Source organism: Taeniopygia guttata, chromosome 4 (assembly GCF_048771995.1).
Source record: "Taeniopygia guttata chromosome 4, bTaeGut7.mat, whole genome shotgun sequence".
In the NCBI taxonomy this organism is placed as follows: domain Eukaryota; kingdom Metazoa; phylum Chordata; class Aves; order Passeriformes; family Estrildidae; genus Taeniopygia; species Taeniopygia guttata.
Window position 1 is genome coordinate 63974874 of NC_133028.1, and position 25305 is coordinate 64000178.

The window sequence follows — 25305 nt, forward strand, 5'->3', positions numbered from 1 at the left end:
TGCTCCCAAATTGGGATGTCTTATTTTTTTTCCAAGATGGATTGCTCTGGCTGTCCTTTCACAGCCTTGCCTTGCTTTTCTTGCTCGGCACCAAGTCCATTCTGTATTTCTGCAGCTGGAGTTTAGAGGCATCTTCATCTCCTGGAAATCCTGCTATGCAAGAAAAACGTTCTCTCAGTAATGCATGAACTCAGGCAGTTTAGAGTGTGAATGAACTTTCAGCCTGATTATCCCAAAGATCCAAGGCTTCAAACCTCATGTTCCTTTTCCAGTGGAACACGCACAGAGATCTTTTGCAAGGACATCCTGTCTACAAATGTAAATGCTTTGAGGTAAGCAACATCTCTGTGAGGATGCCAAGGGCAAAACTACACAGTTGTGCTGCTGATGGGATGGGCACAGCTGTCAGTAACAAGCAGTCCTGAAAAAAAAATCTTAAAAATCTATAAAATCTTGCAACTTCAGTGTGCATGGTGATACCTATACTACCTATACTAATCCATGAAAGCTGTTCACACCATTGCAGTGAAGTGTTTTTGTAAGAAACCAAATACAAATACGGGGAGGTCTAAACCACTGCTGGCAAGCATACTGCAAAAATGTACAGCATTTATTCACATACAGACAAAAGGCACAATTCTACGGAATATTTTAACAAAAAATACAGCTGTTTCAACTAGGTCTTTAGAAATACTTCAAAAAAGGGAGAAAATAAATACAGGATTGGGCCATGTAATATAAAATAGTCATCTCTACATATACTTTTTTATTTCTGTTTCTCTTCATGCACCTTTTAATTAATTTCAGCTGAATGGACACCAAAGCTAGGCACATAGTGAAAAATCTGTACAAGTTTTACAAATGTCATCACAATTGTCTCAAACTTCTGAAATTAAGATTTGTACACAACATGAACCCTTCATTTAGATCTGTGTGAGTTTATAACCTAACAAATGGCATTCCAGGCAACTCTACAGACGTTCAGCTAGCCTACGGTTGACAGAACACACGGATCATATCAAAGATCTCTTGGTCGGTCAGCACAAGGAAAGGTCACGCTTGGAAACAGAAATCCACCAAATCCCAGTAAAACACGGGGTGGGTTTGCCACTGCAGTACCTGTAACACCTCCTGCTGAGGGCTAAGCACAGGGACAAAACTAACTTACAGAGCTGGTCGTACCACAGCCTTTTTGGTTTGGGGTCAGCTCCACTGGAAACCTCACAAAGCTTTCTGCCCTCAGTGCCAGGGGACACAGCAGCTAAGGCATTCACTCTGCACAACAGAAGTGTTCCTGATATAGTGCAAATTAACAAGGTACCTCTGTCCAAGGGCTGTGAGGTTAAAGGTTTACTCAGAATCCAAATTTAGGGTATTCCACCCATGGCTTGACAATTCCCGTGTGGTCATGAGCTTCTTTCTTACAGAAAATACCAGTGCCTGTCTGGAGAATGTTGCTGGATGTTGTGTAGAACGTACTGGCCTTTTCTCTGTCTGCTGATTGTACTTTGAAGACATCCCAAGAGTGACTGTGTAACCTCAGTCACCAGTGCCCTACCTGACTACCACCTCTGTAAGTTATGTATTATTCTTGGGACTTCTTGAGACCAGCAACAGGATTTTGAAAGTGTATTACCTTACATAACATTCCCCTTCCTCAAAAGGTTAAGACTTCTGAGTTTTAAAACAGGGATGCATCCTGGTAAAATATTTAATTGATAACGTTACCTTGCATAGCAAGATAGGGTGTTAAGCCTTTTTTATTTTCCGATTGAATCCTCAGTCCTGTGGCAGATGAATTGTGTGTTGTCAGTGTTCCCTCCTCGGGAGGCAAAGGTCAGGCATTCCAAGGTGAGTGGATGCCATAACAGCAGGCTGGGAGTGGGAAAGGGGAGGAGAAGGAGGTTCTTTATGCCTGTCTCTCCGTTAACACATTGCTGCTACAACGTTTTCACCAGTACATACCTCTCCTACATCTATGAAAAATTCCAAAATGTACAGGCTCCTAATGCTCCACTGCGATGTGTTCACTCTACTCAGTACAAAACAGTATCCTCACGACCTGTTTATATTATTGCTCACAGCTTACTCATTATTGCCACTTGCAATTATTAAAAAAGTACACAGTCAGAATACAAGTTCCCTTTTCCATCAAATCTAATCCATAATAGAACGAAATAGTTTTTTCTTTGCTTGACTGTAAAGAGCTAATCACAAATGTATTGCCTTTGTGTTTTACCCTATTTAAAAATATATATTTGTGTCCATTTAAAGCAACCTTTTAGTGTCATAAGCCTGACTCTCCCAGTACATATCATTAGTGCATCTGTGGTGGCCTTTGGGAAATCCTCCTGCCTAGTGCCATAGAAAACTTCTGTCTGGAATTGTCATCACACTCCCAAAAGCAGGTGCCTGACTATGGGTGACAGGTTATTCCATGAAGTGCTGGAACCCCCAGACCCGCTCCTTGCTCAGAACTGAGCCATTTGGGAACATCCTTTCTGTCAGTCCCAATCTTTCAAGCCCTGCCCTGTCCCTTCCTCCTCCTCCAGTGCAACGTTGTGGCTGTGCCTGGTCATCATTTAGTAAACTCTGGAGCATAGTTTGAGCTGCCACCTGTGCTCAAACTGAACACAACAGAACACATTCTGCAAAGAGAGAAAAGAGTTGCCCCTGCCCAGGGACAGGGAACATTTCTAATGGGACTTACCAGTGCAGTGCAGTATGGTCTAACAACCATCTTCCATTCAATACACATGAGTTAAATTAAGAGCTTGTGCTTTTCCAGAAGTCAGGGGAAGGGAGTCAAAGTTTCAGTGCCTTTTAGCTAGAAGGGATGAATACAGCCTGATTCCCCCTACCCCACATCCAGCCCCTTTTAAAAGATTTTTGTGAGCTGTGTGCATCCCAACTCCTGTTTTAGTAGTGATGTCACTTTTCTGCCTACTCAAGAAAGCTGCAAATAAGGGAGATTCCAACTTCTCACAGAAATGGGGAGGGTGGGGGGTGTGGATGGGGCAGAGGGGAAAAAAAAAAACCAAAATAAAACAAAACCAAAGAGCTTAAAACAGCTTTAAGTGCATGTAAACATACTTATACAACTCAAAAAAAAAAATGGCCTTTCATTTTGTCAGTCTGTAGCTCCAAGAATGCTCCTCTCTCACACTGATGAGTAAGGTGGAGTTGGCTTGTAGGCAGTGACTCTAGTGCCCCCATCGCTGTGTCCAGTCAGGTCGCCAGGATGCTCCTCCGAATAATGTCTGTCCTCCTGCCGATGCTGCTGCTGGGACTGAGCCTCTGCTGCCTGCACTTCTTCTCAGCCACCTCCGTCTCCGAGTCGCTCATTTCGGCGTCGGGGACGTAGCCATCGTTCTCACTGTCAGGCTTTAACTTGCTTTTCGTCCTCTCCTTGGCTGGAACTCTGCCCACGCCCAGGTAGGGGTAGCCGGAGTTCTGGCGGCAGGTCTCCTCCAGGCTCTCCCCCTGCTGCTGCCTCTCCCCCTTCTTTGGAATTCGGAATCCGCCCCAGTTTTTCCCCGGGCTCGTGGGTGTGGTAGGCACTTTAACTACTGTCTGATGAGAGTTTACTTTGCCCAGACCCCCGTTACATTTAGGCACTATATCCCTCCGAGTGCCAGGCGCTGACCTACCACCGGAGTGGTTCACAGCCCTTTTGTTTTCCAGTTGCCTCTGAGAGAGTTCCGTGGGTCTCAGCGGTTTGTGGTTGTGTTTAGAAGTCTTTTCCCTCAGCTCTGCTTTCGCCACCTCGCACTGCGGGCGATTGTCTCTTCTCTTCCTGTGCTCTGGTAGAACGGCGCTGTTTTTCTGCTGCGCCGACACAACCCGCGTCTCAGCAAAGGGCTTGTCAAAATTTAAAAAGCTGCCTGGAGCTGCGCCTCCTTCCCTCGGGCTGGGCTGCCTCAGCAGGGACTTGCTGTCGTTCCCAGACCTGTCTCTTACCCTGTCTCTCTTGTGGGGTTTTTTCAAGGAGTGGGCCAGAGATGTGCCCATCTGCTTCCTGAAGAACGCAGAATGCCACTTCAGGTCCTCGATCTTGGGGGCGTCGGGGCCCAGCGACGGGCTGTTGAACAGCACCGTGTTTTCCATGGAGGAGAATGAGGAAGGCACACCTGCACGGAAGCAAACTAAGTTCAAGCCAAGCAATCCCACAGCTGTGTAGATAAATACCAGTTTTTCAATGTACCTGTTTTAACTCTGCTCCTCATGCCTGACGTGTTCACATCAGAAATGGGTATTTGGCTGCCCGTCCTGCTCTTTTAGGTCATAACTACAACTCTGTGGCTATGTCATGGTTTTGCAACATCCTGCTGGTTTGGTTTTATCTTCCTCTACCTGTGCCTAATGACACTTGTAGTAAACACAAGTCCTAGCACTCCTCTGTCCACTTAGACAAAGATGCTCCTCAGAGACAGAGGCAAAAAGCAACCAGCAAGCCAATCTTACTAATGCCATCTAAAATATGGATTATTAGTTACTCAATAGTTCAAGGATAATCTGGCCACTGCAGTAATTTTGAAGGTATTCATCTTTCTGAGGAATGAAATGAGAACAAATGAGGCCCTGCTTGTCCTTCACAGCCTGCAAGCAAACCTTGTCCCTGTGCTCTAACATGAGGAAGGGAACACTGAGGCATACCTGAAACTCTTTCTTGTTCCAACTGCTTTGTGTAGCTGTTGAATATCTGTTCCTGAACTTTGCAAACAGATCTCTTGATTTTTTCTCTCCGCGTCACCATGTAAGTGAGGTTACGCACCTGGAAGACAGCAAGGGGATGGGTTTTACAGGAATTCTATTCCCAGGGTATTGCCCTACCTGTGCTTTGAATTAATTCAGGTGGAGTACTACACACCTTTTAAACAAATGGTGTACAATTGAAATTTAAACCATTTAAATTTAACCACCTTCAACACAATTCTTAGAGAACAGTCTATTTAACTGACAAATTACCTGTTGAAATGACAGGCAATTTAATTGACAGTTTATTCCATCAGATTTGGAGAACCACACCACAGAAGGAACTTCTACAAATGTTGGAAAGGATGGATAAATATAATTGACTGGCAAAAGCTTTACAATAGTACAGCCAGGATGAAAACAATCCCCACTACTGGCTGGACAATACCCTTACCTACAGATACGTCCAAAAGTCAAATGGACTGTTCCATCTCAACCCCCAAACTGTACGGTTCATCCCACACCTGTAACCCTCCCCTGAAGCATCAAGTGTCTGTAACCCCATTGGCCCAAGCCTTGTTCCAGCCCACTTTGAAGCCCCCTGATAAGGGGTCTCCCTTGGAGAACTTCCACCCTTTCCTAAAGCATCCTCTCTACCCCTTGTCTCTCCCCTCCTCCACCCCCTCAGGCCTTGCCACATGCTGAGTCTGGCAGGTCCAGGCGGGACCTTTCACCATCCCTAATAAACCTGATATTCTAAGAGCAACCTTCAGAGATCTCTCGTCTCCATTCATCAAAGCCGTCCTGGAGCACAGCCTTCCCTACATACAAACACTGAGTCACAGACACACGAAATATAGGGAAATGTTGGAAATCCTTGAATGTACTCAGTATTAAATTCTTCCCAGATGAGGGAATGGTTGAGAAGTACAGGTAGATGATTCTAAGGTTCCTCTCTCTCATTACAGGGTGGTGCCCTGTGTTACAGCCTTGTGGCCTCATCTGTGTTTCTTTTTGCAAAGGTCCCTTTTTTAAGATGTACTATCAGTGGGAACAGACTAGTAAAACATTAAAAATATTACTAAAATCACATATCCTGTTTTGACATCACATTTAGAAATGGAAGGGATGCACACAGAATCATTTAAGATCCAGGGAACATAGTTACAAACTCTAATTATTTAGCTGATCAAAGAGAGGATGACCAGAAAGCTTGAGCACATGGAGCAAGAACAAAAGATCCCAGGTAACAGCTAGGGTCTGGGCCATCTGAACAGCTACAGAATGGCCATGGGCTGGAGTTGAAACTAGGAGAAAAATCAAAAGAAACACTACAGCAATTAATTGTAAGAGTAATTAGGCATCAGGATCCTTTACAAAGGATGCAGTACATCCATGAGAACCTGCTGTCCTGATTTAAAAATTAGACAGTATTTTGAAAGAACGGCTCTGGTCCACCTACAGGTTACTGAGGTAGGATCTCCTGAGCCAGCTTTCATCCATGACCTACATGAGCCATGTGCTGTAGGGACATGAAAAACTAATTTCAGTGTTCTTTCTGGCTCTAAAAGCTCTTAAATTAATCCAAAAAGAAAAGAATTCAGGATCAGATGTACTTACTGAAACACCAAACTGATCCTACAGAACTGTTCTTCAAACGTTCAAAACCTAAATAAATCAAACATCATTTACCTCCCAAACCTACACAGACAGTCCAGGGCAACATCATCCTATTCTGGTATGCCAATGAAAAACAGATCTGCTACAAAACAAGCTAAATTTCATCATCCTTTTCACTGGGTGAAAGGAGCATGGAAAGTCCTTAAAGGCTGAAAAGGCTTCAGTACAGTCCACAGCCATCAGAGTTAATCAGTAAAAAGGCACAAGCGAAAACAGGACAGTGCAGTTGCAGGTGATTGAATGCTACGCACCAAGACCTGCTGGCCCCGTGACTGACCTCTGTGTGCAAAGGGCAATTGCTGTGCTCTGGAGAAATTTAGTGTTAATGGCCTTGCCTGACAGCACAGCTGTGAGCTGAGCTGCAGTTTGGGGTGAGCACAGTTTGGGAACTGGGCTAACTGTGGCCAGCACAGGCAGTGCCGGGGCTTACCCGCTCCAGGTCCTGCCGGAGGTGTGTGAAGAGCTGCAGCCTCCTGAACAGAACATCCTGCTCCCGTTTAGCCAGATTGTCCTCCTCATCCTTCTTTGGGGTAATCAAAGGCTTATTGAAATTGGATTTCCTCTTCAGTTTCCAGTACTGATAAAGGAATTCCACCGACTCCTCAGGCAGCCGCAGCACTTTGGCCACTTCCAAAGACTCAACGAATGTGTAGAACTCATCCTCCAGCTGCTGGAGCTTCTGCTTGCGGAGGCTGACCCTGTGGGCCTCCTCCTGGTTTTGATCCATGGTGTGGAAGGGGTCCATGTGGGCAGGAAGGGAGCTGTCCTGAATCCCATTCCTGTTCTCCTGACCTGGGCTTTCACTCAAAGTCTCAGCATCCGCTTTCTTGGTGGAGCTGTGCTTGGGACAGTAGGACTTGAACTTCACCTCGTCGTTCTCTGCCAAGATGGTCTTCATCTCCAAGCCGCGATCAAACGCGCAGGTGACGTGAAAGGCTGTTCTGCAGTTTTTCACTGAGCACTAGAGAAAATAAATTACAATTAACCAAATAAATACAAAAGTTAAGAACCCACACTGCCTAAAACTGTTGGAGAAGTCGGGGCTGCTTTGGAAGAAGAACCAGGTCACCATGCTCTGCTTCTAAGCTGCACCTGCTTCCTTGTTCTCTTTAATTAGGGTTATGACATAGTGCTTCCAGGCCAGGCAAGGATCAAGTGGTCCAGAGGGACAGGAGTGTTTAACTCCCACCTCTAGCCCCACCAGGCTATTCCACGCAAAAAAAACCACAAGAGAAACATCCCCACTGACACCAGAGCCACTTGTATACAGCACCATTACTGAAGTAAAATGTTCCCCTTTGGAATGTGCCAGCACAAGGGGGAAAAAAAGGAACACTGTGGTGGCTCCAGGCCAGCCTGAGACTTTTAATTAAAAGTCTTTCCCAGCACCTGGACCCATGTTATCCAAACAGCCTCAACCAAAGGGAATTTTTCCCCCTTTATCCCAATTTTATAATGTCAAATATTAAATCACTGTCAACCATTACTTCATTTCACAGCCTTCACTTCACCTTGGAGAGGAGGAGAACAGGAAATTCAAATGTTGTCATTTTTCTTCCTACTTCGTGAACCCAGCCATCATAGAGTGGTGGGCACCAGTTCAGCTGATTTAGCACTTCATTTCCATTATATCTAATTTCCTTTTGCAAAATGCTATCATACATACCACCAGCCACCAGCTGAAAGGTTTAAATACATATAAATATGTGTGTATATATACAAATACACATACATATGTGTTTGGACCCACTCACACTTCTGGGGAACAGGATTTGAAGTGGAAATGAGCATTAGTGATCCTAACTAGGAAACACCAAGCCACCGACCCTGAAAGAGCAACACAGTGCACTGGGATGTTTATACAGTGTTTTGTAAAGAAGCCAAATCTTTCTCCCTCTGGGTTTTCTACTCAGGTTGACTCAGCAGCCAGATGGCTTATAGAGGTATGGCAGGGTTCAAACTCTACAGGTTTTAAATGAGCAGTCTTTAATAAAAGCAACATATAAGAGGAAATAAAAAATACCAAAACATCTTTTGCCCTTTCCTCTTCTACTAACAAATAGGCCAGGAGCATCCCAACTGGAACACTGGGCAGTACAGAGAAGTGCTTTAGCCATAATTAGCTCTTACTGCAGCTCATGGTTTGTTGGGAGAAGAGGGGAAAGCCTGTCTCGCTGGAAGGAAATCTGTTGAACCTGGGGGAATATGCAGTCTTGCTTTTCCCAGCTTATTGCAGCTGCTCCCTGACCAGCCTGACACACACTTCCAGCTGCCACTTTCCCTAATTGTTGGGCACATATCAGAACGTGGCCTGGAGAACAGACAAAAACAGCTTCAGCTACGTAACAGCAGCCAAGAGGAAGCGGATGGCTCTGCAAGGAGGGATTATGGTTGCAAATTTATATGCTGTGGACAGATTTATTTTCTCTAGTTAACACTTACTATTTAATACATTCCTCACATGGAAGTGGACTGTGATAGGTTTCACTGGAACTACTGCTGTGTTGCTGATTTACAGCTCTTCCTGGCAGCCTCAATCAAATAACTTGAGGCAGAGGAGAAAATGGAAATGATAAAAACTCATTTCAAAGTAGTGTAAGACTTGAGCCATTCTTGTGTCTTAATGCTGGTCTGACCACCATGGATCCTGTAACACCAGGCTAGCCCCAGAAGAAAGAGCTCTACCTCAGCCCTCCTATCAGACTGAGTATCATCCCTCTCTGTCTCAGGGAGCTTCCTGAGGATGGTTTTGCTGCTGGAAGTGCTCTGAGGATGAGGAGCATCACCACAATTCTGAGCTACATCTTACTGTGTTTTTCTACACAAGCACAACACTGCCCCAGATGGGTCACCTGTCCTTACATTTATTCTCAAGTCCATCATTTATTCTCAAGTAAAGGAGATCAACATCTCGCCTGCTGTCCCAGTGTCTCCTTTTTCAAAAATCTGAGGTTTGGTAATATGTTTTCTCAGCCTTTATAGATTTTTAATTTTTTCTTAAAAGGACTTTTTAACATTTCTGAATAGTTTTGCACTGTAAAGAATCTACACGTGCTTCCTGCTAACAACCCCAAAATAAATAACCACGTGAAACGACACTGCCCAGTGTAAAATGCTCTGGGGTACAGATCAGTTCAGTTATGTCCACAGTAACAACAAGCAACACATTTTCCTATCTACTAAAAACTGACAAAAGAAAACACCTGTGGTTACTTGTGTAGTTAAATTACCTGAATAGAAGCTCCAACTTTTTCATTACAAAGGCTGCACACCAGTGCCCACCTACTGCTGGGAATGTGGGAAACTTTTGTGATGGGCTCCATTTTTTCAGGGCTTCCGATGCTCACCTAAGAGACAAATGGGCAAAAACATGGAGTGACTATGACACTGTTAACTGAAAAAATAAACAGTTTTATTAACAAAGTCAAATTCTTTGTGTGTTTATGTAACTTAGTGTGTCCCAAATGCCTCAGTTTATCAGGATCTAAAATTCTTTTTTAAAAAAGGAAACAGTTTCTCGCTTTGTGAACAAACCAACCAGTTTCAAGGTAAGGCCCACCAACTTAAGATTATTATACAGGATGAGCACTTTGACTATGAGAACCCAGAGGAATTCTACCAGATTCAAACTTTCCTGATTCACCTTTAATGTTCTGTTTACAAAGTGAAATGGTATCTGGTATCCTTGTTAAATGAGCTTGGCCAGCAGCAAAGGCCTCATTTTCCAAGGCCTAATTTTGACTGACAAAGGGGATTTAATTAGTTTTCTCTACAGGTGAAGCATCATCCCCTGCCAGATTTTTTACCTAACCAAGTCACTATTATACCTGATTTTGAAATTAAACAATGCTTTAAGGATGTTTTTTTCTCTCCTAGAATCCCAGGACCAGCACCTATGGAGTCTTTTTTGCCAGGGTCAGGCCTAAATGTGTGAGACAGTATTTCTTGTTGGGACTCAGATGCTTATTAGTTTTTATCACAGTCTCACAAACTGTGAGTTCTACACCACCCCACTCTAACAAACTAAAAATTGAGCCATATCTCTCTCTCTCTCTCTCTACAAGGCCTTTAAGGATAAACTGTCCAATTAAGAAATGACACCTAAATTATTTTTACTTTTAACCCAATAACTAATCACTCAAAGTCCACAATGTGGACTTTTCTGTCCAGTTGCACACTACCACCCAAACCCACGAAGAAGGTGAAGAAGGAAGGATCGCCCTCTGCCCTAAAACCTCCATCTTGCTTTATGTATATTACTATATTCTAAAACCTTAAACTCCGTGTTTTTCACCCTGTGATATCACACACTTCTATTCAAACTACACACCCATAACCCCAGTTCTATCATTCCATTTTGGAATACTTCTCCACGGCCTCAGGTCAAATGCAGTGTTCTCCTGGGGGTCAGCGCCTGCCAGCACAGAAAGTCTACAATTCTCAGCAGCCAGGGTTCCGAGCAGCAAGCAGCACCCACCTCTGGAATCCAGAGAGCGCAGCTGACGTGCACCCACTTGGTGCCGCTCCGGGTGGGCTTCATGGCGCCGCCCTTCTTGGGGCAGAGCAGGCACTTGGGCCGGACGCCCAGCGCGCAGGTCCGGCACAGCCAGCTGCCCTCGGGCACCTTCAGGATCCCATAGCACGCCTGCCTCCCCGCCAGCAGCGGGGGCAAAGAGAGCAAAGCAAACACCACTGTCTGTCTTTGGTTACACACAGCCTCACACAACTCTACGAGTTATTTTTAATCGGAAGGGAAAAATGCAGGATGGCAAATAATTAAGAGCGCACTTTTCAGAAGATTGCGTCTTTACGGAGCCCTCTATCCCAATTACTGTCAGCTTTAATGTACTTAAGTTTAGGTTTGATATGGGCAGAGAAACCCTACAGGTCTGAAAATACCAGCTTTGCTCTGTGTATCTTGTGGAATAGTCATTTGTACTTAAGAGCTGTCACAGGCCTAGTCCTTTATCATTAGTACAAAAGCAGTTAAGTAACACATGCCATAAAATGTGTTTCCTGCTCACCAGACAAGTTTTTCCAAACACGAATGACAATAGAAACTTGTTAACGCTGGGAAGGAAGGACAGGCTGATGGGAAGGCATCTGCCAGTGTAAGAAGCATCCGTGGAAACAGATAGGCTAAAACTGCATCTCTTATGCTAAGAAAACTTCTGAACTACCACAGAAAGGTGTCACACAGTAGTGCCTTCTTAGCACAGCTCTCTGGAATAAACCCCACCTGTGTCCCTTACTGACTGCCCTTTTGGCAAAGTTTGTTACCACCTGACACCCTGCTGCTGCCATACCTGGTGCACACAAATATTGCATTTGTCACAGAACACCATTTCATTGCCATCCTCTCCATCTGGAGACTGACAGACGTCACAGACAACATCCTCATCGTATTCAATCCCCAGCCCTTCCTCCGTCTCGATGGCGTGGTTCATGTTATCGTAGCAGCGCTGCTCAAACTCCTCCATCACCCTTTCCATGGTGTACTCATCCAGCTCCAGCATCCCTGCAAAACAGGAGTTGTTCACATAGTTGAAGGAAAGAGTGATAACCATCACCACAAACAGCTCCACCTTCTTTCTTAACAGCTGAATAGACACAGCCAATTCCCACATAGATACATTTCATTCCTAGACAATCATGCCTGCTCCAGCATAAACCAGGGAAACTAAAAAACAAAAATGGCGAAGTTGTCTTATAAGTGTATTAAACTAACAAAAGTGGATTGTCCAAATCTTTCAACTTCTAAAAAAAAAACTTTCCAAGACTGGTTCTGGCTTCCTGGTCTTGTTCTCATTTTTCCTTCTGGGACAGCACTATCTATGGCTTTTTGCTCCAATTTCACCACCCAGATGTTGACTCTGATGAAAGATTTAAAGTATTTTGAACCAAAAGTGATGGAGCAGGGGGAGAAAATCAACAACAAAATCTGCTATGATACTTGGAAGGAATCTGCAGTTTCTAACAACAGTTGTTGGTTTATCCAGCCCAACAGGATGCAATCCCAACTGAGGTCTTCATCAGACCCTACAACAATAAATTAATTTGTTTTAAAAAGTGAAAATCTGTAATAAATGCAACATAAACTCTGAGACAATAACTAAATGCAGTATCTCATGTCAGATTTCCTCTTTTCCGACAGCATCCATCAGAAAATTGTTCATGACACAGCTACAGACCCATTATGTTGTGGTATATTATAATTCAGATTTGTTTTGAAATTGAAAGGCCTCCCTTCTCAGGTGACTCCCCCAGTTTATATCCTGGGCATGACCTTCTATCATGTAGAATATCCCTTTGGTGAGTTTGGGTCACCTGTCCTGGCTATACTCCCTTCCAGTTTCTTTTGCTTACCTCCTCCCTGACAGAGAACGAAACAAAAAAGGAAAGAAAAGAAAAAAAAAAAGCCCCTGACTTAGGATAACCACAGACTCCAAAAAAATCAGCATGTTATCAACACCATCTTCATTACAAATCCAAACCACAGCACTTGTAACAGCTACTAATAAAAATCCAAAGCACAGCTACTTGTAACAGCTACTGAGAAGAAATTAGCTCTATCCTAGCTGAAACCAGGACAGACAAGAGATGGCCACCTCAGGATGGGTGTTTTAACAAGAAAACTCTCAGCTCTCCCTGTGAAAAACTGAGCCAAAATTTCCACAAAGAATAAATAACCTCTCTAGCTCCTCCAGATCAGAAGAGAAACACTCCACCAAAGTACTTCAGCTTCCCTTACTGACAGGTCAATCCTTGCAGCAGGGATCAACGCTACCCAAACTGAGCAGCTGAAAAGTAGCCAAGAGGGAATATCTAAAATCCTGCTGATGAAAGGATTTTGCCCTGCAACCCAGAACTGCTGCACCAGCAAAGCACATGAGGGCAGGTTTTACACCAGCTTGCAACTGAATTGTATCTGCTCTCACTTTGTAAGTGACCCTTAGATATGTGACTGACTGCCTGTGCATTTGCAAGGGTCACAGAAAGGGGAGCAGGGGCTGAGCTCCTGTTCAGATGTTCACAGTCATTCTTTTACAGAACCACTGCATGTTCTCAGTACCTGAAGCACTCCTACAGGGATCAAACAAAAACCAGGGAACTCATGGCCTCAGGGACACTGTAAGGAAGTGCTCCAGGTGCAGATCAGGAAGTAGCTCACTTTTCAAATGCCCATTTGTAGTACCTGCAGTGTGCAGTGTCTGACCAAGCACCCAAGAACATATTTCAAGACCCCAAACACACTGCCTGGTACTGACAGGAGCATTTCCTTCCCTCTGCATACAGCAAAACTGAGCGGGTAACGATTTAGAGCAAACAAACTACAAGAAACTACACCAAAACACAAGATCCAACAAATTCTAGCTGTTCACTGTGCCATGTGCAGCATGTATTTCTAAAGATTATGCTGATGTAGCAGAATGGGGCTCCCTGCAGAGGTATAAATCTGCCCCTCCTGTGCTGCTCACGCCCCACTATAGGATCCCTCTTCTGGTTTTGGCAAAAAACAGATAGACTGGATAAAAGGATACCAGGCAAAAAATAAAAAGTATTTTTCCCTTAAGAAAAGCCAAGGGAATTTGCTGCTGCTGTTCTCCTGAAGGTAACCTAAACTTTGAAATTGTAAACTGAAATCCTTTAAGCCAAACACTAAACCTGAGCAGGGCTGATGTGGGATCTGGAAAAAAGTCCTGGATAAGAGACCAGGCCAAGACATAATTTGTTTCTTTCATGTGTTGGTTTAAAAAGGAGAAACAGAGTTATAAATGGTCATTTTGTGTTTTACCAGTTCTTCAGTCATGCCATCTATGGGCTACAGCCAGGTAAAACATGTTTGACTAAACTGCAACCCAAAGCAGGGAACTGCCACAGTGCCAAAACAAAAACCAAAGGTGTTCACCAACATGTCCAAACCCCTTCCATCTGGCACAGCATTTTCACTCAGCCAAACAATGTGGCAGAAGTTCTGTGCTGACTTACATCCTATTCAGTTCCACTGAGACCCTCTCCTGAAGCACTCAGCTAACCAAGAAAATGTTCCAGTTTGCCCCTCTCCCCGTGTCCTTTCCCTCACACAACCCATTCTGCAGAAAAGCTCCCCTTGTGACAGCTCTTCCTCCTGATTTGCAACTACAGGACACAGCCACAGTGAGGCTTGGGAGCTCCCTCCAATAAATCAGTGCAGGAATTCCTTCCTGTCCCATTCCCTGTGCCACTCAGCTGGCACAGATTCTCTAAGCCTGACAAACAACCTGTCTTGCCTTCTCTGCACCAAACACTACGAGCTAAAATGACAAGACAGATTTGTGCTGAAGAAAAAAATAAATAAATAGGACTGCATGGAAAAACTACCTTTGTCTCTCTGACATTCCCTTTGAGAACCAAGATGGCAAACTGGGAACTTTGTGAGATGGAAAGCAGCAGAGAAAACAACAAAACATGTGGCCAGATTCTAAGGTCTGTGACCAGGTCTAAGCAGATACAACACAGGAGTTATGAAGGCATCTATCTTAGGGCTTAATCACATCAGCTCTGCTCATATAATTATTATCTCCTCATACCTCTACTACTTCTTCCCACTGCTGCTCTCCCTGAAATTATTCTTAAGATTGCCAGCTTTAAAAAGAAAAAAAAAGGCAACAAATCCCTCATTGCTCACCCATTTCTTTGAATTCTTCATTGGCAAGTTGCAGCCATGCCACGTCCACATCGTTGAGGTCGTAGCGGCACACGCTGTCTGCCAGGGTTCGGATGTCCACGTAGCCCAGCTCCGGCGGCTCCGCGCCCGAGGACACGATGAACTTCCTGGGCCGCGTGAAGGTGACGGCTTTTGTCTCAGACACCACCCTGAAACAGACAGGCAGGTAGGTGTGAGGAGTGCTGAGAGGCTCAGCTCTAGAGAATTCAAAATGCTTTGCTCTAAGAGACTAACAACCACCAGCAGCAGCCACCTAACCATCCCAGCAACCACCTGGCACCACTGAGGTGGGAAAACGGTTCCCTGCACTTCCAGAACTGATTGGTGGTATTGTAAGAACTTGACTAGAGTTAAGAACTTAACTGGAGTTGTCTAGAAATCCAATTCATTGCCAGAATTCTAAATAAAATTAAATATTAGAGGACAGAGCTGTGCTTTCTGTGCTTTCTCTTACCTGAAATTCACACTTGCTAAAGCCAAAGCAGGGACGCTTTATTACATAGTGGCTGCCATCTATACACACGTTAAACTATGGTTTAAGACTTTTTTTTTATATCAATCTGTTTAACTAAAATACTGACCGTGAGAACATTCAAGGAAAAAAGAAGTATTTCTGGCTGTCTCAGTAGAGGACATTGCCCTTTCTCTTAATCAACAGCACATACTGAAATTCAGCTTGGATGAAACCTGCTTCACAACACAACCCTGGTCCCTCCAGGAGCAACAGGCCACACTGCCAAATGCCTGCCTCCTGCACTACCACTGGAGGTGATTTTTTGGGGTGCTAGTGCCACAAGGGAGGAGATTGCACCACCCTGTGCTGCCACAACTCTCTGCTGGGAACAGCCTAAGCCCCACAAGGAGCAGGACAGCCTCCACACCCCACTCTATTCTGCCCCCCGAGGTCCAGCGTGTTAACCCTGATCTGCTGCTGCTGTATTTGCACAAACAGATCTCTGTAAATTCTCTGTCTATCTCAGCCTTGCACATCCCTCAAGCTTCCCTTCTTCTACTTATTTCAGACAACAAGAAATGGTGAGCAAGAGCCAAATGCTGACTTTGGAGCTTCTGAGGTGCTGTGAAAAATACAAATGTGAATGACCTTGCCAGCCTAACTGCACTGCCCAGACTGTTTTTGGTCACATTGCAAAGACTACTGCATCTTCACAGAGAATGTACTTTAAACTGGGCACTTCTCTCCAAATAAATTCCTTCCAGAGTACCTCTCTGTGGAAATCATAACCTCTGGGCAGCACCCTGCCACACTAGTGGCACAGAAGAAACAAGCACAGTGACTCTGACCTCAAAACAACTCCCTTTCCTGTCTTTATTTCTGGGCTAGAAAGAAATTTTAAAAAGGCAGCCCTTAGTACACACTGAAAGCTCGATTGTCATTCTGACCACATGTCTACAGTGAATCTCCACACAGCCTCACTCCTGCCTCCTGCTCCTCTGTCATCACCAGTCACTACCTTTTATTCACTGTTATGTTCCTTACTAGCACCAGCTCCTTGTACAGCCTTGGCTCCTATCCTGCCCCAGCTATGATCTGTCTATTGCTTATTCCATGCACAGAACTACCCCCCTTCCCTCACAAATTCAGGATCAGAACATTTCATGCACTCCAGCACCAAGGCAGGGCTCTCTGAGTGTTTTGTGAGGGAGTGAAGAGGACAGTAATCAGGCATCAATGGGCTCCTCTGGCCAGCAGGTCCTCAGCAGGACTACACAAGATAGCTCAGCAGAAAACAAGGAGTGGTGCCTGCTGTGCCAATACCTCCAGCTGTGATGCCTTCTTTCCCTGTCTCTTACCATCTTAAATTTGGAGCAACATCTCTATTGGCCTTTGGCAGAGAACAGCTCTCTCCTAAGTCAGTACCTGGACCTGCTATAGCCACCAAAGCATCTCCCTGACAGACACAGGGCAGGGATCCCCTGGGAGGTTTTTCCTCTGCCCAAGCCCCAGGTGTGTGGCCCTCCCAGAGCCTCAGGAGATGCTGAAGAGATGAATCAGTGAGGAGAAGGCAATGTGAGAGCACATGTACCGGGTGTGTGTGTGCTTCTGCAGGGACTGGGAGAGGTCAGTGTGGAACAGGGAAAGGGTATGTCCCCATCTCCTACACTGCAGAGCAGAGAGCAAAATGCCAGGTTGTCCTTGGAGCTCCAGGTCCAATTGTTTAGAAGAAGAATGGACAGGATTTCCCTGATGTGCAGGTTAGCCCCTCCTAGTGGGACACTCCGCAGGTGGCTGCACAGAACAAAAACAACACTAACAAACCTTCCTGAGGCTTAGTCCAAGGCTAAAGGCGACAGATACAGACCTTACAAGAAGCAGTCAGTGTTCTATCATCACAAAATTTTTGCTGTGTACCAAGGATTGAGCTGCTGTGGTCTCACCAGCACTGGTGGGTCCTTTGGTAATGCCTTATGGGCCAGCCTGGACTGACTCAAAGAGATCTAGAATGATTAAATGGCAAAAATCCTTGCTCTTATTTTCCCTAACCCCTAATAAGCATAAAATGGGCTGCAGCACACTGCTGCCCTTAGAACTGCAGTGTTTAATTGGAAACAGGAAATAGTTTAACAAACATGGCAAGGAATATAAGGGATTTTTGGATAAGAGCTAGAAAATCTCACATTATTTAGTTACATGAACATCTGGAGGGCTCTTAAAACAGTTGAAATATTGTACAATCAATTTCTTAGGTTAATAAAATAAATCACAAAAAAAAAAAACCTATGAAAACAAAATAACTGCTGTGTTTTCTCTATCCCTTAAGCCTGGTTTGTCCAACTGCTCCTTGAAAAGAACCTATGGCTTGGAAATCAGCAGAGGAAACACCAGAGAAGGGCTCTTCCAGCAATGATAAGTAAGCTCAAGTCTGCCTTAAAAATAGAAGCTATTTTAAAGGTTCTGTTACCACACTCCCTTGCCAAAAACCATTCTCTGACATTTGTGTTTGACATGGGTAGAACAGGCCTGACTCTTGACCTCTCTGACTGTTCCAAAAGGTGATTCCAGGTTGCTCTTCATCTCTGAGAACCAAGGCCTTCCTAGCTGGGCACTGTGCAATAAAGCTCAGGAAGCCAAGGCAATGTAGGCATAAGCTGCTAGCACAAACATGTGTGTATTTGTTCCCATTCCTCCAAATTATACCTGGCTACTGGTTCTGGGATGGTCCCTGGGCTAACTGGCACCTGAACTCCCTTTTCCCACTCCTGCCTCCAGGGATCTGCCAGCACATAGTATTCATCAGGGTTCAGCTGGAAGGAGTCATGTAACTTCATGGCAGTGATCAGGTCCGTTCTGAACACCTGCAAAGAGAGTGACCAAGAGAGAAAAATAGAGACACTGACATTTGATATCAACACTCTACCATTCACAGCTTCAGGGTAACCATGGAGCACAGCGGGGAACAAGGTCACTGTACCACCAGTGCACTAGCCCAGCCCACTGCAGAACAGGGATTAGCTTCATGGCAGGGAAAGGGGAGGCTGAAGGCACAAATAGTGACAGGATGACTTCCACCTAACTGCACTACAGGTCCTGGAGCTCTCCTGCACTGGAGACTTGCTCTAAAAGCTGTTACCCACTTTCACCTCCATATTGGCCGCAATAAAAGCTGCAACAGCTCCGAGTTGTAAAACAGCAACACAAGGAAGATTCGTTTTTGCTGCCCAGGATTTTTGGATTTTTTTAATTATTGGAGCTCTGACTCATACCAAGACATTCTAGAAATTCTCTGTGGTAGAAATCAAGGCGTGACTCCACCATGACCAGCAGCAAGAGGAAATTCTAAGAAGATGACTCCATGCAAGTACTTATAAAAATAACCCAAAAGATAAAAAAATAAGACCCAAATTGGAATTCTGGTGGCAGCTCCCCATTCAGTACAGGTATTTATTCAATCAGCTACAGACACCTCTGTGTCACAGTTGTAATTTTCCTTTGCCTTTGCAAAGGCATCCAGCTCTAAAGCCAGCAGGATGTTTGGCAACCTGTGGGCTAGCATCCATGAACAAGTAGCCATGCTGTCTTCAACAAACCACTGAATGAAGTAAAAAGATCCCTTCACTCCTGTGGCAGGCCTGCTGTGGCAGCTTCAGCCTGCTGGCATTACAGAAAGCCGAGTGCTGCTATCACAGGCATCCCAACTACAAGCCTGCACTTGCTGCACGAGTTCCAGCCCTTCCCACCCCCTCCTCTCTCCCAAAGACAGGGCTCTCCTCACCTCCACAACACTAATTTCTAACTACTCCATGCCTCATTCAAAGGAAAGGGTTAAAAAGTAACCAGGTGACAGAAGATTAGCACCACCAGGACAAGAAGAAAACAGGTAAAACTCCTTGCAGACTTCTCAGTCAGTGGTGGTCAGAACCAACATTCACAGAGCCCCACACTGCAGCTACATCAGAAAAAACCCTGGATTTTCAGGGCAGTGCTCCTAGACTCCCTTATGAGGCTGCTAAGGGGGCCAAGTGACCCATCCTCCCAGCCCCAAACCAATGGCCATGCTGTCACCTCAGCCCCAGCCTGCTGCTGTGTGTGGCTGAGGCAGAACCTGATGTGCACAGAGAGCTACCCAGGCAGCCACTTCCATCATCCACTACTCGCACACCTGAAAACCCTGGATTTTTGGAAGTATTTTAGTGTATTTGATGGCCAATTGCTCTTCTGAGAATATTTTCAAGTGTGATTTTCCTTGCCATACTGCACATCTCAAACCCCTCCTCCCTCCCAACACACATGGACTGTCCCACTTCTGTCTACGTATGTTTCTGTTTCTGCTCTGGTTTTGTCATTAAAATAGCATAAAATCATGACATTTTTCTTAACACTTGTCTTCATGTGTTCAGAAAAAACTGCCAGCATTAAAAAGTAAAGACAATGATTGCCATATGAAGAACGGGGTGAATGCTGGTAATGAAATATATTGAAATGTTTAAAACAATTAAATAACAAGTCTTGTGAGACTTCAATCAAGAAATGAAAAGTAAGCCACAAAATAAATGGGCTCACAAAACAAACAAGCACAGCTGGCCAGGGGATTCTGCACTTTTAAGTGATTTGACTTAAAGCAATCAAAAGTCAAATTAAAAGAACACTAAAAATATAAAGTGGGACACAAACCTCGCTCAGTTACAGAGCCAAAATAACTCAGGCTCTTGGATAAATTTGTCACAAAACTCCCTCAGAAGCAAAGCTAATGCAGCACCTGACAGCCAAGAAACTCCTTCCCAGGCCAGTGGCCCCATGACACCGTTCTTTCTGCTCTAGCTGCTGATGCAATCAGAGTGCCTGGAGGAAAGCAGAGCTTACAGAAGTGCTGGCTCTCAGAAGCACTGAACACTTCAAAGCTAAAGGGTGAAAGCCTGGCCACGCTGAAGTCAGTGGGAATTTTGCCACCAATGTTCACTGAGGCCAGGATTTCACCCGGGGAGTTTGCGAGCGTCGCTTTCCTGCCAGCGCGCTTCTGCTGTGGCGAGCAGGGACAACGCAGCGGGGGAAAGGCTGTGGAGCAGAGCTAAAGGGAAGCACAAGAGAAGCTCATCCAGACTGAGAAAACATGAGAGAACAGCACAAAACTGCAAAGATTCTGACAGCAAAAGCAAGGTAAGGGAGAGAAGAAAACAGAAGCACACAAAAAATCAACAGCAAGACTCCTCATTATCTCAGATGATTTCTTGATAGCCGTTCATGAGGTGGTTCTCAAAAGCAGGTGTAAGGGGCTACTTCTAAGCGATGCACAAAAGGTAACTAAGGAAAACAAGCCTATTGCTTGTATTCACCAGGGATCTTCACACTGGCAAAAAATAAGGTCTTCAATAGCCAACAGTCACAGGAGTTTGGAAACCAGCAGTACTAGGCATAGTTCACACTGAACAATGAATGGCATCTCCTTGTGAAAACTCTTCTCTGAGACTTAGGTACACTGTCATTAGGGAGATTAATAAAGCACTTTTTCCTCAATACTACTTACTAATGTGTAAGTACAATAAAGGAGAAATTCCGTCTCCCAGAGCTAATCCTTTCTTTGCAGCTTCTACAAAGTCTGCAGCATAGTATTTTGCCTGAAGACAGGAAGATTCAGCAGGAACATTTCCAAAGAAATGGATCACATTTTGTGTGTTACTAACAGCTGATCCAACCTAGAAAGTTCAAAGATTTTTATCTCCCCTGACAGCATTTCTTCAAAGCACTAGAAGAGACAGAGCTGTCAGGAAGCAGATTTCTAGTTTGACAAGCACTTTAGCAAAGATCACACACACCGAGCCCCAGTACAAACTATGAAATAAATGCACCTAATGTAAATTTCCACTGTTCACAAATCAAGCTGCAAATAAACCCCAATGCCTAAAATAGCTCAAGAAAGACTCTGAAGCTATGCTGAATGGGTGTCAGACTACAACAAAATTCACAGATAGAAACTGGTGCTGGCAGTAGCTGTGCCAACAGCTGAACTCTCTAATCTTCAGGGGAGGGGGGAGAGGGGAAAAGGGGTGAGGGAGGGGAGGTATGTGCCAGCCAATATGTAAGGGAAAAAAATAATTAAAAAAAAAAGTAAATCAGAAAAAAATGATCCATTACCAGAAGACATGTATGTATATATTGTGTGTACAGGTACTATGAGAGATGTAACAAAATGCAAATCAAATTCCAGAAATACCTCAGAAGGTTTCCGGTCCTCATCTCTGGAACATGAAGTCCTGCGACGTTGAGATCTGGAATGCTGGGACCAGGTAAACAGACCTAGGACACAGAAATGATAATTTGCAGGCTTCTGTGACAAACCCCCAGGAAACTCTTTCAAAATGAACCAGAAAATAAAAGACACTCAATCCTAAATTTCTGTGATCACTTTCCTGGGTCTGCTTTGTTTCTCATTTCCCAACTGAGGTGTGCCTGTACTGGCTGCACTGCACTTACCTGCCTTCCACCCAGCATTCCAAAAAAGCAACTTCATAACATCCTTCTCCCCCTGAGCATCAATAAATGACTTCCTGCAGATTAATAACTGACCAGGAGCTCTGCCAATAGCTTGGGATGTACTCTCTGAAGCTAATGTCCTAGATACCTACACTGGCTACCTGATTTCTGCTGGCACAAGCCTCTGCAAAATGAACCACACAGCCACACACACACAGCAGAGCCCACAGAACAAGCTGTTGTTTCTTCTCCCAAGCAAATCTCCCAGTGTGGCTGTATGAATTTGTCTGTGTAATTATTCACTACATTCCAAACAAATTATACCTTTTTGCCTTGAAACTGTTTGACAGAGTCTCTGTCAGCTTTCAGAAATATTGTAATGGGAGGAAAGGAAAAAGAGAAAGAATCTGCACTCCTTTGACAAGATAGTGCTTTGACACCAGAATATATTACACCTGTGCAAATCAACTCATTTCAACACAGTTAAGATTTACAGGTACAGCAGGTATTTTCCACTGTCAACTACATAGGAGCAATGAAAAAAAAAGCCAATAAATCTTTCTTGGTTGCAGAGATGAAGGACTTGTACTAGGTCTATCTGACAGGGAAGCTAAGACCTATGTCATTAACTCAGTATTTGCAGATCTGGATGTTAATTGAAGCAAACTGATGCAAAGGCCTTCCCACACTGCTCATTCCTTCACTGTCTGTGCACAAACATGGTAGGAGTAAAAAGGGTAAGGCTACAGTCTGTAAAAGCAGCACTGCCTCACACCAGCCCACAGAAAACTCTCAAGGATTCTCTCAAGAAAGCCCTGTTCAAAAGCACAGGATGGGATAAGTTCTCTCTTAAAAAAAAAAAAAAAAATTAGAAGTGAAGTATCTATCCAAGGCTTTCACTGGAAAAATTTGACTGAATTCATTAGGTTTTAGTTATCTGTCTTCTCTTTTCAGTTAGTGATCCATTAGGAAATCTGCCCCAGTACAACCTCTCTGGAACACAGCAGTGAATAACAGACATTACACAGAATATGCATAATGCTCAAAACTGAAGCAATGTTCCCAGCAAATAGCTAAAAACCTTATCTCCTGAGGTAAGAATACAGAGAGGATCATTTTAAGTAAATGTTAGTGTTTTAATATAAAACATGGTGAAGTTATCAGCACTCTTTCTTCTTTTCTTCCCTTCATAGAAAGAAGGAAGAAAAATAGTGACTGACTGCCATTTATTACTCTGTTAGAAAAGCCAGACTCCCAAGATCATTTAAATACCATTCCATTTAATTGTTCCATTGAAAACTGAAGAAGAAAAACAAGCAGGAGTACCGGAGTACAGAAACACAGCAGGAGCACAGTACACAACACAAGCAGTTGCAAGGATCCTATCAGACCATCCCCAAACTCTGCTTAAGGTCAGAAGGGAGTAAGTAAAATCCCTCACAAAAACTGTGAGATACACAGCTAAAATGCATGACAAAAAAAAAAAAAAAAAATCCAGATTTATTTCCTGTAATGCAGCAGTGTAAATATTAACATTTTAACACTCAGACAGATGTGATTTCTTTAATCAACAGCCTCCCTAGAAGACACAGACCACATACCCACCCACACAGATTACTATTCAATTCTCATGGGTTCTGATATTTTCCATTGGCAAGACATTAATATCTGACCAACTAGCTGCCACTGAGGTGTTCAGAAGCAAGTTAAACCACTGCACCAGCAAGTCAGCACCTGGAAATTTCCAATTCTTTTGTGGAGCTGAGTGGTTTTTGTTCACTGTTGGACCTGGGAGAGAGAGCCTGCTCACAAGAGAAAGAATTAAGAACAACAAGCTGTACTGGCAAGGTGTTTTTGATTCAAGCTTCTGCGAGAGATGAGCTCATGAGTCTGGAGGATTTAACACAGTTGTTCCCAAGTAAGGCAAGCACGTGGCAAAATTAGTGTAGTGGCAGTGTGATGTACTTCTGGGTCTTTACCAGTGTCCTTTAGCTCTGATGACAACTTATCATACACTGAATTAAAACAGAGTACAGGCAACTTTTTCCAGGTCCCTCTCAGGCCACAAAGAAGCTCCAAAGGTGAGGAGTAAGACAATCCCTGCCACATCACCCATCTCCATTTCCTCACTATGTCATCTTACACATCAGAACAAGCGTCTTAAATGCACACTTCTATGTCCATGTACACAAGGGTTTGGTCACTGGATTAATTAACTGTTCCATGTTTCACAAAAGGGTAACTCTTATCATCAAAATTACAAGAGCTTCACTTTAAATTATTTTTTCAAGTGCTAGATGAAAGCACACTATGTAAAATTTCCATGCCTAAGAGAGAAGTCAAACACAGCCAGCCTTCCTCAGGATCTCTTGTAATAAGGGTTTTTTCCCAAGCCAACCACCTTGCTACACTGAATAAGGAAAGAAAGTTTTTATCAGTTTTGTAACAGGCTCTTCCTTGCACACAAGGCTGGTGAACTCACAGTGGAAACACTGTTACTGAAGGGGCTGTTGGGTTTTTTCTGAGCAGTGTAAACTACATAATACTAGGAGAAAACAGTGGAAGAATTCCTCGCGGGACTGAGGTTTTACTACAAACTGCAGCTAGCAGATGACCTTTGGCAAGGGCTTCACATCAATAGGGAAAACATTTACTCACTGAATAAACAAAGCCAGCCTTGAATTCAGATTCAAACCAAGCACCGCTGCTTAGACAAGAAAGTAAGAAATTGAAAGAGCCAGCCAAATGACAGCAAAATATCCAGCCCATAACAGTATTGACTCTAGCTACTTTTGAAATCCCAAACAAGAGTTGCAATTCTGCTTCCATCAAAGCTAATGGCAAAACATCAGCGTCTTCACCAGTGCCAGCCCAAGCCACTGAATTTCCCAAAGCCCTCATTAATAAACCATCCACCCACTCTGCCTACACCAATAAAACTGCAGGAGGAAAATTAAGGATGTTATTTGTCTATTAAATATCCTTTCCATATTTGCACACTTAATCCAGAAAAGGGACCTCACTGAAAGCAGAAATTCACAGTCCATTACACCTGCTTCAGTGCTTAATGATCTGATTTGTACATTTGAGTGCATGAAGAACCATCCCTGGATTATACAAAAGGCAGAATCTACTTTGGTCAAAACAAAACATAGGATTCAAAACAGCTCTTCTGTACTATAATAAGCACATGAACCTAGTTCAGTTGTTTCAGGAAGATTCCAGACACTTCACCAGAATCATTCTCTTTCATTAAGTATCCAAAATCACTGTATTCCTCAAGTTTTCCGAGTAC

General features: G+C 44.0%; 1 protein-coding gene across 7 annotated transcripts in view; it reads right to left on the minus strand.

Annotated features, from left to right (window-relative positions):
- Window positions 1–589: 589 nt before the first annotated feature.
- The window catches only part of JADE1 (jade family PHD finger 1), a 43817-nt gene continuing 19101 nt past the window's right edge, over window positions 590–25305 (minus strand). For 5 of the 7 annotated variants that reach the window (XM_030271967.4, XM_072928766.1, XM_030271968.4 and 2 more), the window contains exons 3-11: window positions 21751–21833; window positions 18240–18397; window positions 15044–15231; window positions 11682–11893; window positions 10853–11020; window positions 9606–9722; window positions 6806–7336; window positions 4657–4774; window positions 590–4130 (exon numbers count right to left, since the gene is read on the minus strand). In XM_030271967.4, the coding sequence (XP_030127827.4) occupies window positions 3229–4130; window positions 4657–4774; window positions 6806–7336; window positions 9606–9722; window positions 10853–11020; window positions 11682–11893; window positions 15044–15231; window positions 18240–18397; window positions 21751–21833 (2477 nt within the window). In that variant the 3' untranslated portion in view covers window positions 590–3228. The remainder of the gene's footprint in view (window positions 4131–4656; window positions 4775–6805; window positions 7337–9605; window positions 9723–10852; window positions 11021–11681; window positions 11894–15043; window positions 15232–18239; window positions 18398–21750; window positions 21834–25305) is intronic. The other 2 variants (XM_072928768.1, XM_030271970.4) reach the window with 1 other exon arrangement.